The following is a 12,456-nucleotide window of genomic DNA, read 5'->3' on the forward strand; positions in this document are numbered from 1 at the left end:
GCCCATTTAACAGCACATTATGAAGTTTTATCATAAATAATTAACACTGAACTACAGTTGACATTATGAAGCATGTGGCTGGCTCAGTTAGTATCGTACAACAACCAGTCATTCGCAGGGGGGGTGCACAGCCATCATGGCAAAAATCAGCCACTTCCACCAGCAAGAAGAGCGCTTAATGCAGCTGCTTCTGGTGCAGAGCACAGCAGCTGCTTAACAGCACTCTTCCAGACAAGGAGAAAAGGAAAACATTATGTCTAAACTGGATTGCAGGGTCGATTCGGGGTGGCAGAAGGTCAAGAGCCTTTGGCCAGGACTTGAGTGTCGGTACATCACAGGCATAAGTCCATAACTGTGTCTGAGTCTCTGCCCTCCTCCGGGCTGGTGCAGCACCATGCTGGTTAGCATGTTGTTTTGATGGGACACCAGTTCTCGGGTGAAAGGCAAGCCTGCTTTTCTGATCAGTTGCAGTCACTAACAGCTCCTGGCAACTTCTGCGAGAAGTCAAGGCTGGAGGTCCATGCCCAGGCATTGGGAGCCTGCTCACTCCCTGCTCCCAGGGGCCAGGCAGCGTTGGGTGCTGCTGCCTGCACTCCAGAGGTGGCTGCACGTCTCAGCGACAGGCAGAGGGACTCCCAGAGACTTGGCTTTCAGCAGTGTCGGTACTGCCTGGAATGATTGCCTCGATTTCAAGGTAGCTGAGAGCAAAATTTGATCCAGGGCTCAAAGTTTCCCAAGGGAAACCTATACCTCCTAAGCCGGTATCATCAACAGACTGACCACTTTTCATCCCCTGTCTCACAACAGAGCTGGGCTCCTCCACGAGCCATGGGGAATACAACTCAGCATCTCAAACAGCTTGCCCACCACCCCCCCTTGCCCCCCCGGCTGGTTCGCACCCCTCGGGGACATGTCCCTGTCTGTCCACCTGTCTTTACACCAGAGGAGACAGCAGCACACAGGTAACAAGCAGAGGGGCCGCACTTTGTGATGAATTAGTCATGGCCAGAGAACTGACCTCGTGTCCTGCTGATCCGGCTGGCTGTACTGCGCAGCTGTTGGGCGCTGTGAACAGTTGTAGAGCAGAAGATTCCCATGGTTTTGGCTACAGAGTGCATCTAGAGCTGATCCACCCCCACCCCACACCCCCCTCCTTAAGCTGTGTCTTTTAATAAAGACATACAGGCAGCACGCTTGAAAAGCTTGCTTAGATCTGAACCAAACAGCACAGCTAGGGTAAGAAAAAATCCATGCGAGAACCTGGAGGTAGTCAGCACTCCCATATGCTGGCTGCAGGAGGGAGGCGTAGTGCTGGAACAGTACATAAGAGGCACTGAGCAGAGCAGCCTGCGAGGGAGAAACCCGGGCAAAGACAATTGAAGCATCTCCGGGAAGAGTCATCAGAAGCCATTAGCCTGTGCACAGGAGGCCGTGCTGCCTCCCCGGCTCCCTGCGGGGAGGTTTGGGTCTCTCATGGGAGAGGCTGGAGCCTGGGACTCTCTTGATGCCTCTCTGCTGCGGGTTCGGTCCCGGTTTGTCTGCCCGAGCAGACCAGCTTAGCTCCTGCTGCAGGAGGTGGGAGAGCAGAGCAGAGGCCAGGCTCCTCCAGCGTCCGCTCCCTCTGTGCAGGGAGGTGTGAGCGGGTCTGCGCTGGAGGGTCCTTCCGAAGGAGCAAACGGTCATCCCAGCAGGAGAAGGGAAAGCCCCTAGAAGTGAGTGTCCCCCACACCAGGAAGGCTGGGTGGGTTTGGGAGGGAAACTTGGCTCAGTCTCCCCTCTTGGCTCAGTCGGCACAGACCGTGACACGACAGAAGCCGTGCTCAGCCGGGGACGTGCTGCCACCATTTCCCATGGGATGGGCTAGTCAAGAGCCCTGGTGTTAGAGCAGGCGGGCTGGATCGCATGTGAGCGGAGAGACTGCAAGGACCGAGAGTCCTGCACAGGAAACGGGAGGAGAGGAGAGCAGAAGAGACGATGGAGGGGTGGAGGGAGAAGATGAAAGGGGAAGAAAGAAAGTCAAAAGGCAGGTATGACAGGGAACAGATTCACTCGTGGTGAGACTCAGAGTGAGGAAAGGGGCCTCCGAAATTATATTAATTGATTTTGGTGACTGCATGAAAGCAACACTCCTGCCCTGAACTTCCACTACCGCCAGTGGGACCCTGACCCAGCCCTACATTCATGTTTTAGTGTCAGCAGCGCATGGCTAAAAATGGGACAATTAATTTGTCATTCCTAATCTGAAGATCCTGAACGCTGATCTCACTTGAGACCCCAAGGTACGTAGTGCAAATATTGATAAACAACAGGAAAAAATCTGCACTGAATGTTGATCTTGGTGTTAGGAACTAGTTCAAAGTCTGGGTAGATCACAAGATCCAGAGTGGACGAACATGCGTGGTGGATACTCCCCCATCATATTGCAAGACCAACAGGCGTTTCCTCCTTGAGCTGGGGGCTCTGTGGGCTCTGTTTTACGGAGGACACAAACGTGGCGTTGCTCCACTGTTTAGCCAACGGTAACGTGCAGCGAGGCTGGGAAGTGCTTTCCTGGAGCTGGCGATGAATGAGGCAGGGTTTCTGCTGAGTAGCTTGAGACAAGGGTTGCGGTGTACATCGCTGAAAACAGGCTCTGCAAAACAAACTCCCTCTGATTCACAGGTAACAGTCGGGTAGTCGCAGAGTAGTTGAGCAAGATTTTGTACAAACACACATGCTTTTTTTCTTGTGCAAAACAAATACCTTCCTTGCCTGGTATAAATAAAACATCGTTCTTAGTTGACATTTTCGTATTTCTCAGAGAGCTCTTATCTTCCTATAGCTGCTGGAAATGTTGGTGAGACGCTGCAGATGAAGTATAGATTTTATCTCTGATCTATCTATCTCCAGGATCCCAAAGTTTCTGAAATCCCCTGTGAGCTTCCCTACTCTCTGATCCACCCAATGATCCAAAGCCAAATCCCACAGCCCTTCCTTAGAGCTTGTGGCTAAAAATGAGGGACTGTTCCTGCAGGGCTTCCGTAGGACTGCTGGTAAGCAGAGGACTATTCCTGTAGGTGAGGGCTGGTGAGATCAAGACCTTGGTCTTTGCATGGGAAAAGCCACACACAAAATTTCTGGAAGTATTTCTTTAACACATATTAAAAAAAAATATACTTGTAGCTTTATTAGGATCCCTTATTATCACTGGGATGAGTGTGTGGAGCATGGAGCTCTCTTTTTGCACACTACAGTCAGATGTTAAAGCTGCTCATACTGCAGGCGGATTGAGCACCCCAACTCCTGATTTTGGTACCAAGAGGAGGAAACTCAGAACTCGGTCCTTGGAAATACAAACCGGGAGGTATCTCAAGGGTGAGTGTCAACCAGCTTTTTCTGTTGCTCTCTGGAGCTCCCACCCTCTTCTGACCAGACTGGGTGGAAAGCGGCCCGATTTCTGCAGGGCAGAATGCGATATCCAGGTGACCAAAGGCGGTGGTCCGTGAGTATCCACCCACATTGGAGTGTCAGGCTGCAGTAACACAGACCAGCCCGTCCGTCTTAGCTTTCCCCCACCCCGTGAGCTCTCCCCAGGCTTTCCTTATACATTTCCTCTGCCCACCGAGATATTTCCTCTTCTCTTCTACTCAGAGCAGGTCACCAACTTACCCCTGCCACTATACCCTGACCTGATCCGACAACACAGAAAGATCTTTCCTCACCTGGTGTAGCTGAGCCCCGGTGGGAGCATACAACAGGGGACCTGATCCTGCACTCCCTGCTCAGTCAAAATCCCCAGCAACTTCCCCAAGCTGGCAGAAGGGTTTGGTAGCAGAGATGGGAAACCTATGTCCTGACCGAGGACCTGTAAATCGTGAAGAGCGACTGATCAGCTGGGGAAGGGGATAACTGTCCTGCCTGCTCCCCTACCCTGCAGTCAGCCATGGGGTTTGCCCCGTGCAATACCCTGCTCCATTTCCCAAACTCTTTCCAAAGACAGATAATTGCTAGCCTTCTTCCTGTGTTCCCCCTCAAGCCCGGCTGTCCTCCTCCCTGCTCAGGCACCTATGAAGCCTGTAATTACTGCTTTACTCCTTTTCCCCCTGTAGTGGAACAGAGCCTACTTCAAGCATCGGCCTCTTTAAAAATACATTTGCTCTGCACTGCACTAAAACACATAGAATAATAGAAGAGAGTCCGTCAGCAGGGGCACCCTTTACTTGTATGGCTTTCAAAGGCAGGAATCTTTTAAAGAACATGGAGCATTTTCTCTCCTCCAGACCCAAAGCTGAGTGCAAAGCTGTGACGTGCTGGTCATATTTGAACGAGGGGGTTCACGTATCCCTCCTCTGGCTTACGGGCTGGTTGCAGTGACAGACGCATTCGTTAGTCTGGAGTTATCCCTCCGGGGCCAGGCAATGCCTGTCGCTGTTACTGGGGATGGCTGGTGGTGGTGGCCACCTTGCTGATTCTCCACATCCTTTAAAGCTCTGCCTGAGGACCAGAGCTACAAGTTCCATGGATGGGACAAGTTCCATGGATGGGACCCGCTGATGGTCCCCAGACAGTCCAGCTATCAACAGTCTTCCTTGCCTTGTCTCCCTTTCCCAGTGGGGAAATCAGCCCCTTGGCCGTGGGATTTGGTGCTGACACAAGAGCTGTGCTGGCACCTTTTGCTGTCATCCTGCAGCTCAGGAGCCACAGTCAGCCCCTGTGCCTGTGAAACGAAGTGGGGCAAAAGGGATCTGGTGCAGCGTTGCAGCCATACTCCATCCTAAATTACTCTATTCTAAAACATAAAAGAGGGACAGCGCTTCCCCCAAGATGTCTTCAAACACGTCTGCATTTGCCTGGAGTTACCAGACTCAGTTCAGGGGAGCATGGATAACTTTAAGCACATTCCTGCACACTTTGGTGGGTGGTAGCATGGACACACTGGCCTGGATCATTTATCTATACGCTCAAGGCGCTTAGATGCCCAAATTCTTGGAGGGTCTTGGGTTTTATAGCAGGAAAAAAAAAAATAGAAGAGCGTGGCATGGAGCTAAACAGCTTGGAAGTAAGCACTGTACTGCAGGAGAGGTCCTTGCTACAGGGTCATGCACCAGCTCCCAGGGCTCACTGGGCAGAGCTCCAAGAACCGATGTCTGAGAGCTTCAGCAGCCCAAAACTGGTGGGCAACTTTCCTCAGGAAGCCTTTGCAGCACCAGGGGTAGGACTCATCTCTGCTAAGCTGTAATGTCCCCATTTATAGACATCTCCATCTGAGCTGGTCATTCAGCATCTTTATAGTCTTTAAGGTGAGTAAGGTGCCTCTAGAGTACCTCCCCCGCTTCAGAAGTCGATGTTAGAAAGAGATGAACTGCACTGTAGACTCCTTGGTTCCTCTCCGTTGACCACAACTGGAGCCTAGAGGTCTACACTCACCTGCGCACCCCTGCTTTGAAGACCTCAAATGCAACTGTATCAAGGCTTAAAGCCCTGGTGAATTAGCTGTGTGTGATGCTTTTGAGTTCCCAGGATGAATTATCTTCTGGCTGGAGTGTTGGGGGAAGGGAGAAGGTCTGGCCCAGTCCATCCCCATCCATTCCACCAGCATGGAGGTAGATCAGGAACCAAGTCCCCTAGGGTGGCCGTCACCCTCTCATTGAGCTCTGGGCCAGCATCAGTGGTGGGTGAGCAGGAACCGTTAGAGGTGGACCTGCTGCCAAAGCAACAGGTTTGATAAATCTCAAGGCTAGCTCATATATCAGACCTCAACTGAAAAAAAAAATAAATGGTGAGAGCTGAGTGTCCAGTCCAATCAATATTCCTTTCATTTAATGCTAATTTGGCTCTCAGGTCATGGTTCAGGGGCGTCCTTTGCACTCCAGGAATAGGGAGTGTGCATGTGGCCGTGACACCTCCGTGTCTGTGTTTCTTTTCCTTCTTCCAAAGCTCTGCCTGCTCTCCTTGTCCCGGACTTTCCCCCAACTCACCCTGTGCAAAGTGCACTGCAGAGGGGCTGAATTCCGAGGGGTTTGGGTTCCTTTTGGGTTTCTAGCCTGGGCCTGCGTGCTCAGGGTGAGACCCGCATGTGCTGCCCCAGAAGAGGGACAGCTGGGAAGCCCCAGCGCCACGGAGATGGGCTCCCTCACCACCCCTGCCCACCAACCTTTCCCCAACCGTGGCACCTTGGCGAGCAGCAGCAGGAGCCAGACACAGAAACTGAGACGCAGGACAAGTGCTGGGACCTGTCCCCGGGCTGTCCTGGCTCCCACACCTTCTGCTGGGAAGGACCAGCAGCTTTCCCCGACCTGTGCCCAGGAGGTGGCTACGCAGGAGCCGGGGGGGGGGGGTGCAAAAGGGGCCCTTCTCCACCTCCTCCCGGACTGCCCCCCGCGCATCCCGGAGCCTTGCACCCGGCCCAGCCCGGGCACAGCGAGCGCAGCTGGAGCAGGAGCAGGAGCAGGAGCAGGAGCAGGAGCAGGAGCAGGATCAATCCCCGGGCCGCCTCCTGCCCAGTCCCCCGTGTGTGATGAGTTCGCCAGGCCTCATCACCGCTTCCACAGCCGCTGCCCACCCTTCCCAGCCACCGGAGCCGCTCGGCCATGGCTCCCGCAGCTCCTTGTCCAGGGCTGCCCCATCCTTTGCTCTAGTCCCCGGCCGGACCCCCCCCTTACCTGGCGGCCCGCAGCACCGTCCGGGGGCCGGGGGGCTTTGCTCCCCGCCCGCGGGGAGCCCCGGGCGGCCCAGCCCCGCTCCAGCTCCCGAGCCGAGCGCGCATTTGCCTAAGCGCTTTGCATTTGTGCCTGGGAAATACCGACTCGCCTTTTTATGATCGCGGGTGATAAATATTGCATCGCTCGCCTTTGCAAAGTTTTCAGAGCGGGGGCAGAGCGGCACCTGCGAGTCGCCGGCACCGGGCACCGACCCCGGCCCGGAGCAGCGACCCCGGCCCCCCGCCCCGCACCCCGGGCAGGGCCGGGGCTCTGGGCTGTGAGGAGGGGGCGGCCGGGGGGGCCGCTGCGAGGCAGGAGCAGCGGCAGACTGGAGTGTGTTATGTCTGCGAGGGAGAGCCGGGGAAAAGGGGGGGGAGAGCGAAGAGGGCCCTGCTAATGCTGCGCGGAGCTGATTCTCCAAGGCCCCCCCGGGCAGCACTCAGCATCCAGCCTTCATTAAAATTTCATCGCCAGCACTTGGCCAAGGTCTATTTATGAAAATGCGCTTTTCTCTTCATGGAAAAAACAGGAACGGAGCGAAAGAACAAAGGCCGGGATGGGGTTTGCGAAGCGCCCGGGAGCAGAGCCGTGCGGCGCAGGGGTGCGGGCCGGGGGGGCCGGGCCGCTCCCGGGGCCGCTCCCGTTCCCACGGCCGCCCCAGCCCGCCCCGCTCGCTCCGGCGAAGCGGCTCCTCCGAGTGTTATTTCGGGCGCTGCACTATTTTCCCTCTTTTCAGTTTAATTTTTTTTTTTTCCCTCCCCCCTCCCTGTAAAATCTGCGGATCCGTCCCGCCGGCTGTCGGGGTGCAGCACCGCACCCCCGCTCCCCCCCGCACTCCCCGGCTCCCTGCGTTTGGATATTTTTTTTTCCCCCCGAATAAGTTATAAAACAAACCAAAACAAACAAAAAAACCCAACACCTCCCCTCCTTTTCCCGCCTACCCCCCGGGACGGAGGGGCAGCCCCAGGGATGCCCCCCCCCCGCCCGGCTGCCGAGCGATTTCCCCTCCCTTGGGGAGACGAAACTCGAGGGTGAGCGGAGCCGGCAGCGAAGCTCTCCCCGTCTTTCTCAGCCGTCTCCAGTCGCACCCCGGTCAGGGCCGGGGAGGTGGCCGAGGCTGCCCGGAGGGACCCCGCCGGGAGGGCGGGGGGGGCCCGCGGGGCACAGCCCGTCCCCGCGATCGTTTGCGGGAGGGCGCGGGCGATGCGGGCTGCGCTCCGCCCGACCCCGGCCAACGAATTTAGCCCGTGGGGGCATCGTCCGGGCTCCAAAGCAAAACCCACCCCGGGAGCGATGCGTGGGGCTTCCAGACACACAGAGTTTGGGCTGGTCCCGGGCGGGGAAGGGGCGAAAACACCCCTCGGCTCCGGGCCCGGCGTGAGCCGCCGGCGGGGCTGAAAGGCGGCGGGTTTGCTCGGGGAGAGCCCCCGCTCCCTCCCGGGGTGGGGAAGGGCAGCCCTGCCCCGCGTTTCGTTGCCTTTCGCTGCTTTTCGTTTCTTTCCCCGCGGAGGAGGAAGGGCCGAGCCCCCAGCCCGACGGGAGCCGGCGGCCGGAGGCGGCGGGGATGGGCGGGAGGAGCCGCCCCGGCAAAGGGGCTGCCCGGGGCCGTGCCCGGCGGCCGCAGTAACTCCAGGAGGCAGGAGGGTGAGGTAAAACGTGCGTGATTTATTTGAAATGCTGCAGCGTACACAGACACCAAATTTCATTCAGCACACACACAGCGAAACGAAATCTCGTTTAATTTTAAAAAAAAAAAAAAAGGAAACGGAGGCAAATTTCTCTATTAAATATGCAAAGCAAAAAAAAAAAAAACCCAAAAAAAACAAAACCAAAAAAAGTGTATTCTTGCCTTAGAAAGTGCAGAGTTCACTATCGCAAAGGCAGCCGCCCCCGCGGGGGCCGGGCCGGGTCGGGCCGGGGCTGCCCGGCCATCCCCGCTGCCTCGGGCCGGTCCCGCCGCGGCCGCGCCGCTCCGGTGAGCCCGAATGGCTTGATTGTCGAAGCGTAGGATTTTTTTACAGTGAAATCATACGGATATCGAACAGTTTGAGTGAAACGAAAGCAAAATAAATCTCCATTTTTTCCCCGAACAAACCGTGACTCCAGGGACGTGCCAAATTTTTTGTCTTTCTTTTTTTTATTATTCTTTTCTCTCTTTTTTTTTTTTAATCCTTTTTTTTTTTTTTCTTCCTCTCTCTCTTTTTTTTAATTTAGCCGATGAGGTAGAAACAGAAACGTTATTGCAAAAATGCGATGGGTTTGCTGGGGGCAGGGGAGCGCGAACAAAACCATGCAAGTGCGTGTGTGTGCGCGGGGAGCGCGGCCGGCACCTCCGTATTTACAGCCGTGCGGGGCGGCTTCGAGCTCGTTTTCTTTCTTATTTGTTTTCTTTTTTTCTTTTTTTTTTTAATTTTTTAAAAGAAAAGGACCGGGCACCCAGGAGAGAGAGGTGCCGCGGCCCCCGGGAAGGGGCGAGGGGCTGCAACAAAGACCCGCCGGGCTCTCGCCGCTGCTGCCCTGACTCCAGGCACCCCGAAACTCCCCTCTAGGCCTTTCATTTTGTCTTTTCCTTTTTCTCCATCTTTTTTCCAGTTTTATCTACAAAAGCAGTCTGTACCAGTCATAACAGCAGGGCCCAGGGGTGAGGAGCAGGCACCAAACTGTTCGCTTTGCTTTGGGTGGGTTTCCCTTTTTTTAGGTTTATTTTTCCTTTTTTTTTTCCCCCCCATTTTTTTTTTTTTTTAAACCAAAAAAAAAAAGCCAACAACCCCAAACCCTGCCCGTTTTGGAGGGGCCGGGGGCCAGGACCGTGGCGGGCCGGCTGGGGGGGGCAGGCACTCCCCCCCACCGCCCTCCCAGCCTCTTCTTCAGTAGGTGGCAGAAAATTTCATCCTTTTCTGCTTCTGTCTCTGATTGCAAAACCAGACCCGCACCACGTTCTTCTTCAAGTCTAACTTCTCGGCGATGGCGGCGATTTTCTCCGAGGAGGGCCGCGGCTGCACAGCGAAATAGGCCTCCAGCGACCGCTTTTCAGGGGCTGCGATGGAGGTACGCTTGCGTTTCTTGTCACCCCCCGTGTAGATCTCGGGTTTGGTCATTTTCTCCCTCTGGGCCCGCTCGGCCTCCTCCAGCCACGCTTCTAGGATGGGCTTGAGGGCCACCATGTTGTTGTGGGACAAGGTGAGGGACTCAAACCTGCAGATTGTGCTTTGGCTAAGGCAGCCCACCCCCGGGATCTTCAGGTTGGCCAACGCGGAGCCCACGTCCGCCTGGGTCACCCCCAGCTTGATCCTCCGCTGCTTGAACCGCTCAGCGAAGGACTCCAGCTCCCGGGGGTCCGTCTCCGTCTCGGGGCCAGAGATGACAGCGTGGGAAGCGAGGCTGTGGGGGTGGGACATGTTCATAGGCTGGGAGTGGTGGGCCATGTGGTTGATGGCCGACATGTGGGAGTGAGGGTGCGAAGGTGTGGAGCCCACGTCCGGGCCCGGCACCCCTCCGAGCGGGAGGGCAGAGTTGAGGTGGTCCAGGAGCTCGCCGTCCAGGCCCTGGGAGGGCTGGTGGTGGTGGTGGTGGGGATGGTGCGTGGTCAGCACGGACGGGTGGTGCAGGTGGACGGAGGACGAGGTAGGAGTGCAGGACACGCTGCTCATGGTGTGGTAGGTGGCATCCGGCTTGAAGGGGTGGGTTTTCTGCGATACTATATCCACAGCGGCCAGAGCCTCAGCACCCCGCAGCAAGGTCTCGTCAAAGCCCGCAAAAATGTTACCCTGGATCTGGAGGGGGGGCGGGGGACGGGGATAAAAGTGGGAGCAAAAACAAACCAAAAGAGCGGGAGAGGATTAAAAGGAAAGCAGCATTACAGAGATCCCGCTCTGCCCCTCCAGCAGTGCCTGGGACAGGTAAGATGAACCGAGTTCAACGCGTGTGTCGTCGTCCCCCCCCCAAATAAAAGGACCAGGAGCAGGGTGCCGGACCCCGGGCACCCACCCGTCCCTCCGGGGCGACCTCCCCAAAAAAGAGAGCAGCCGCAGAGGGGGACGGAGCCGGCGGGAGTCCCGCAGAGCCTCGATGGCACGGCCGAGTTGGGCAAGACGGCTGCGCTCTCCCAGCCCGGGACGGAGCCGCCAGCTCTTCCCCCGGCTTCCCCGGCCCCTCTCCCCGCTCCGAGCACCCTCGGCGGCAGGGACAGCCCCCAGCCCGCCGGACCGACCGCCCAGGAGGAGGGAGGGGACCCCCCAAAACCCCAAGCGAAACCCAAGCCCAGCCCCAGGAAAACCGTCGGCTGCCCAAGTAAGTTGGGGAGGGCGCAGCGCAGGGCGGTCCGCGGGTGCGGAGCCCCCGAAACCCACCCGGGGGTGCTGGGGCGGGGAGCGGAGCCCCGCCGAGGTGCGGCTTACCTGGGGGGCGGGCAGGCAGGCTCTGCGGATGGCTTCGGAGCTGGTGTGCAGGTGGGGGTACTTGGGCTCGTGCAGGATGGGGTGCATGCTGAACGCCTGCTTGCTGTTCATGGACATCATGGTGGGAGAGGAGCGGGGCAGGGGCAGGGGCGCTCCGGGCAGCCCGGCTCCGGGGGCGCGGTATTGTCTGGCTCCGCCGCCCGGCATCAATGGCATTATAGCCCGGCCCCCCCGCCCCCCCGCCCGCTCATTGGACGGGTCTGGGGAGGCACCTCCCACCGCCCGCCCCCGGGCAGTGAGCTCACACCCCCCTCGTTGTACCCCCCCAAAACCGGGGCTCACCCCCCCACCCCCCTCCCCGCCCCGGCACTGCGCAGCCCCGGGGGTCCCCGCCGGTCCGCCGCTCTCCCGATCCCCCCCCACCCCGCCCCGTCGTGGGGATGGGGGGGGGGGAGTCGCTCCGAGCTGCCCCCCAGCCCGCACCGGCGGCGGGGGGAGGCGAGGGGCGCCGGGCCGGTGCTGCGGCCGCCGGGCCCCGCTCCCGCCCCGGGACGCCGCCGTCGAGCAGCCCCGCGGCCCGGCCCGGCCCGGCCCGGCCCGGCCCGGCGCGGCCGGCGGTGAGCCCCGGCTGCATCCTCCCAGCCGGCTCTGCCCGCCCTGCCGGGACCCTGCCCGACCCCTGCCCGCCGCGCCCGGCTCTGCCCGGCTCTGCCCGGCCCCTGCCCGCCCTGCCCGCGGCTCCGCGCTGGCTTTCCCCCGGGGGGATTTGGGGAGCAGAGCAGACCCGAGCCCGGGTGTGAACAGGAGCCTTCCCAGCGCCCCTTCTCACTCTCCGAAGGGAAAAAGTACCGTGGGTTAAAAAACTTAATAACAATGAAAAAAGGAAAAGTTTCACTAACTTTTTTTTGGTCCTGTTTCGAGGAAGCTGCCTGGCTCGATTACCCAAATCCTCCTGCCATGGGGTCCATGTCTGTCCCTCTGTCCCTCTGCGACCTCTCCAGCCTCCCCTCTCCAGCCCATCGCTGCCTGTCTCTCCCTGACAGTCTTTCTGCCTCCGCATTTACCCACCCCTATGAATTTCCACGCAGGCCGCTGCCCATGGCGTTGCCCTCCCTCTCCTCCCTGCCTGCCACCAAGCCCGGTTCTTGTCGCTGCAAAAAAGCGTGGCGGTGAGGTTTGGTGGTTGCGTGCTGGACTGGGGGGTGCTTCACAGCCCCCCAGCTGCTCCGGCTGCTCCCAGCCCTGCCAAAAGGTGGGCGAGAAGTGTGACAGGCAGCAGCACTGCCAGCCCAGAGCAGGGCGACTGATGGAGGGGGGAACCCCAGCCTGCTGGAGAGGGGGACGGTGGCCATGGGGGTGATGGAGGATAGGAGGGTGCT

At 58.3% G+C, this 12,456-nt stretch overlaps 1 protein-coding gene across 1 annotated transcript; it reads right to left on the reverse strand.

Moving 5' to 3' along the window:
• Positions 1-9,547: 9,547 nt before the first annotated feature.
• On the reverse strand, positions 9,548-11,197 carry LOC140658585 (brain-specific homeobox/POU domain protein 3). The gene is made up of 2 exons (XM_072877202.1): positions 11,078-11,197; positions 9,548-10,453 (listed from the first exon to the last, which is right to left on the reverse strand). Exons 1-2 carry the CDS (start codon positions 11,195-11,197, stop codon positions 9,548-9,550), a joined length of 1,026 nt encoding a protein of 341 aa, XP_072733303.1.
• Between the last annotated feature and the right edge of the window lie 1,259 nt (positions 11,198-12,456).

This window comes from Ciconia boyciana, chromosome 12 (genome assembly GCF_034638445.1).
Source record: "Ciconia boyciana chromosome 12, ASM3463844v1, whole genome shotgun sequence".
NCBI lineage: Eukaryota > Metazoa > Chordata > Aves > Ciconiiformes > Ciconiidae > Ciconia > Ciconia boyciana.

What these genes read in the sequence shown, in the direction of transcription:
- LOC140658585 (XM_072877202.1), bottom strand. Translation starts at nt 11,197, where the DNA reads ATGATGTCCATGAACAGCAAGCAGGCGTTCAGCATGCACCCCATCCTG. An exon ending in CCTGCCTGCCCGCCCCCCAG is followed by an intron (nt 10,454 to 11,077) that starts GTAAGCCGCACC and finishes CCCCCCCTCCAG; the next exon opens with ATCCAGGGTAACATTTTTGC.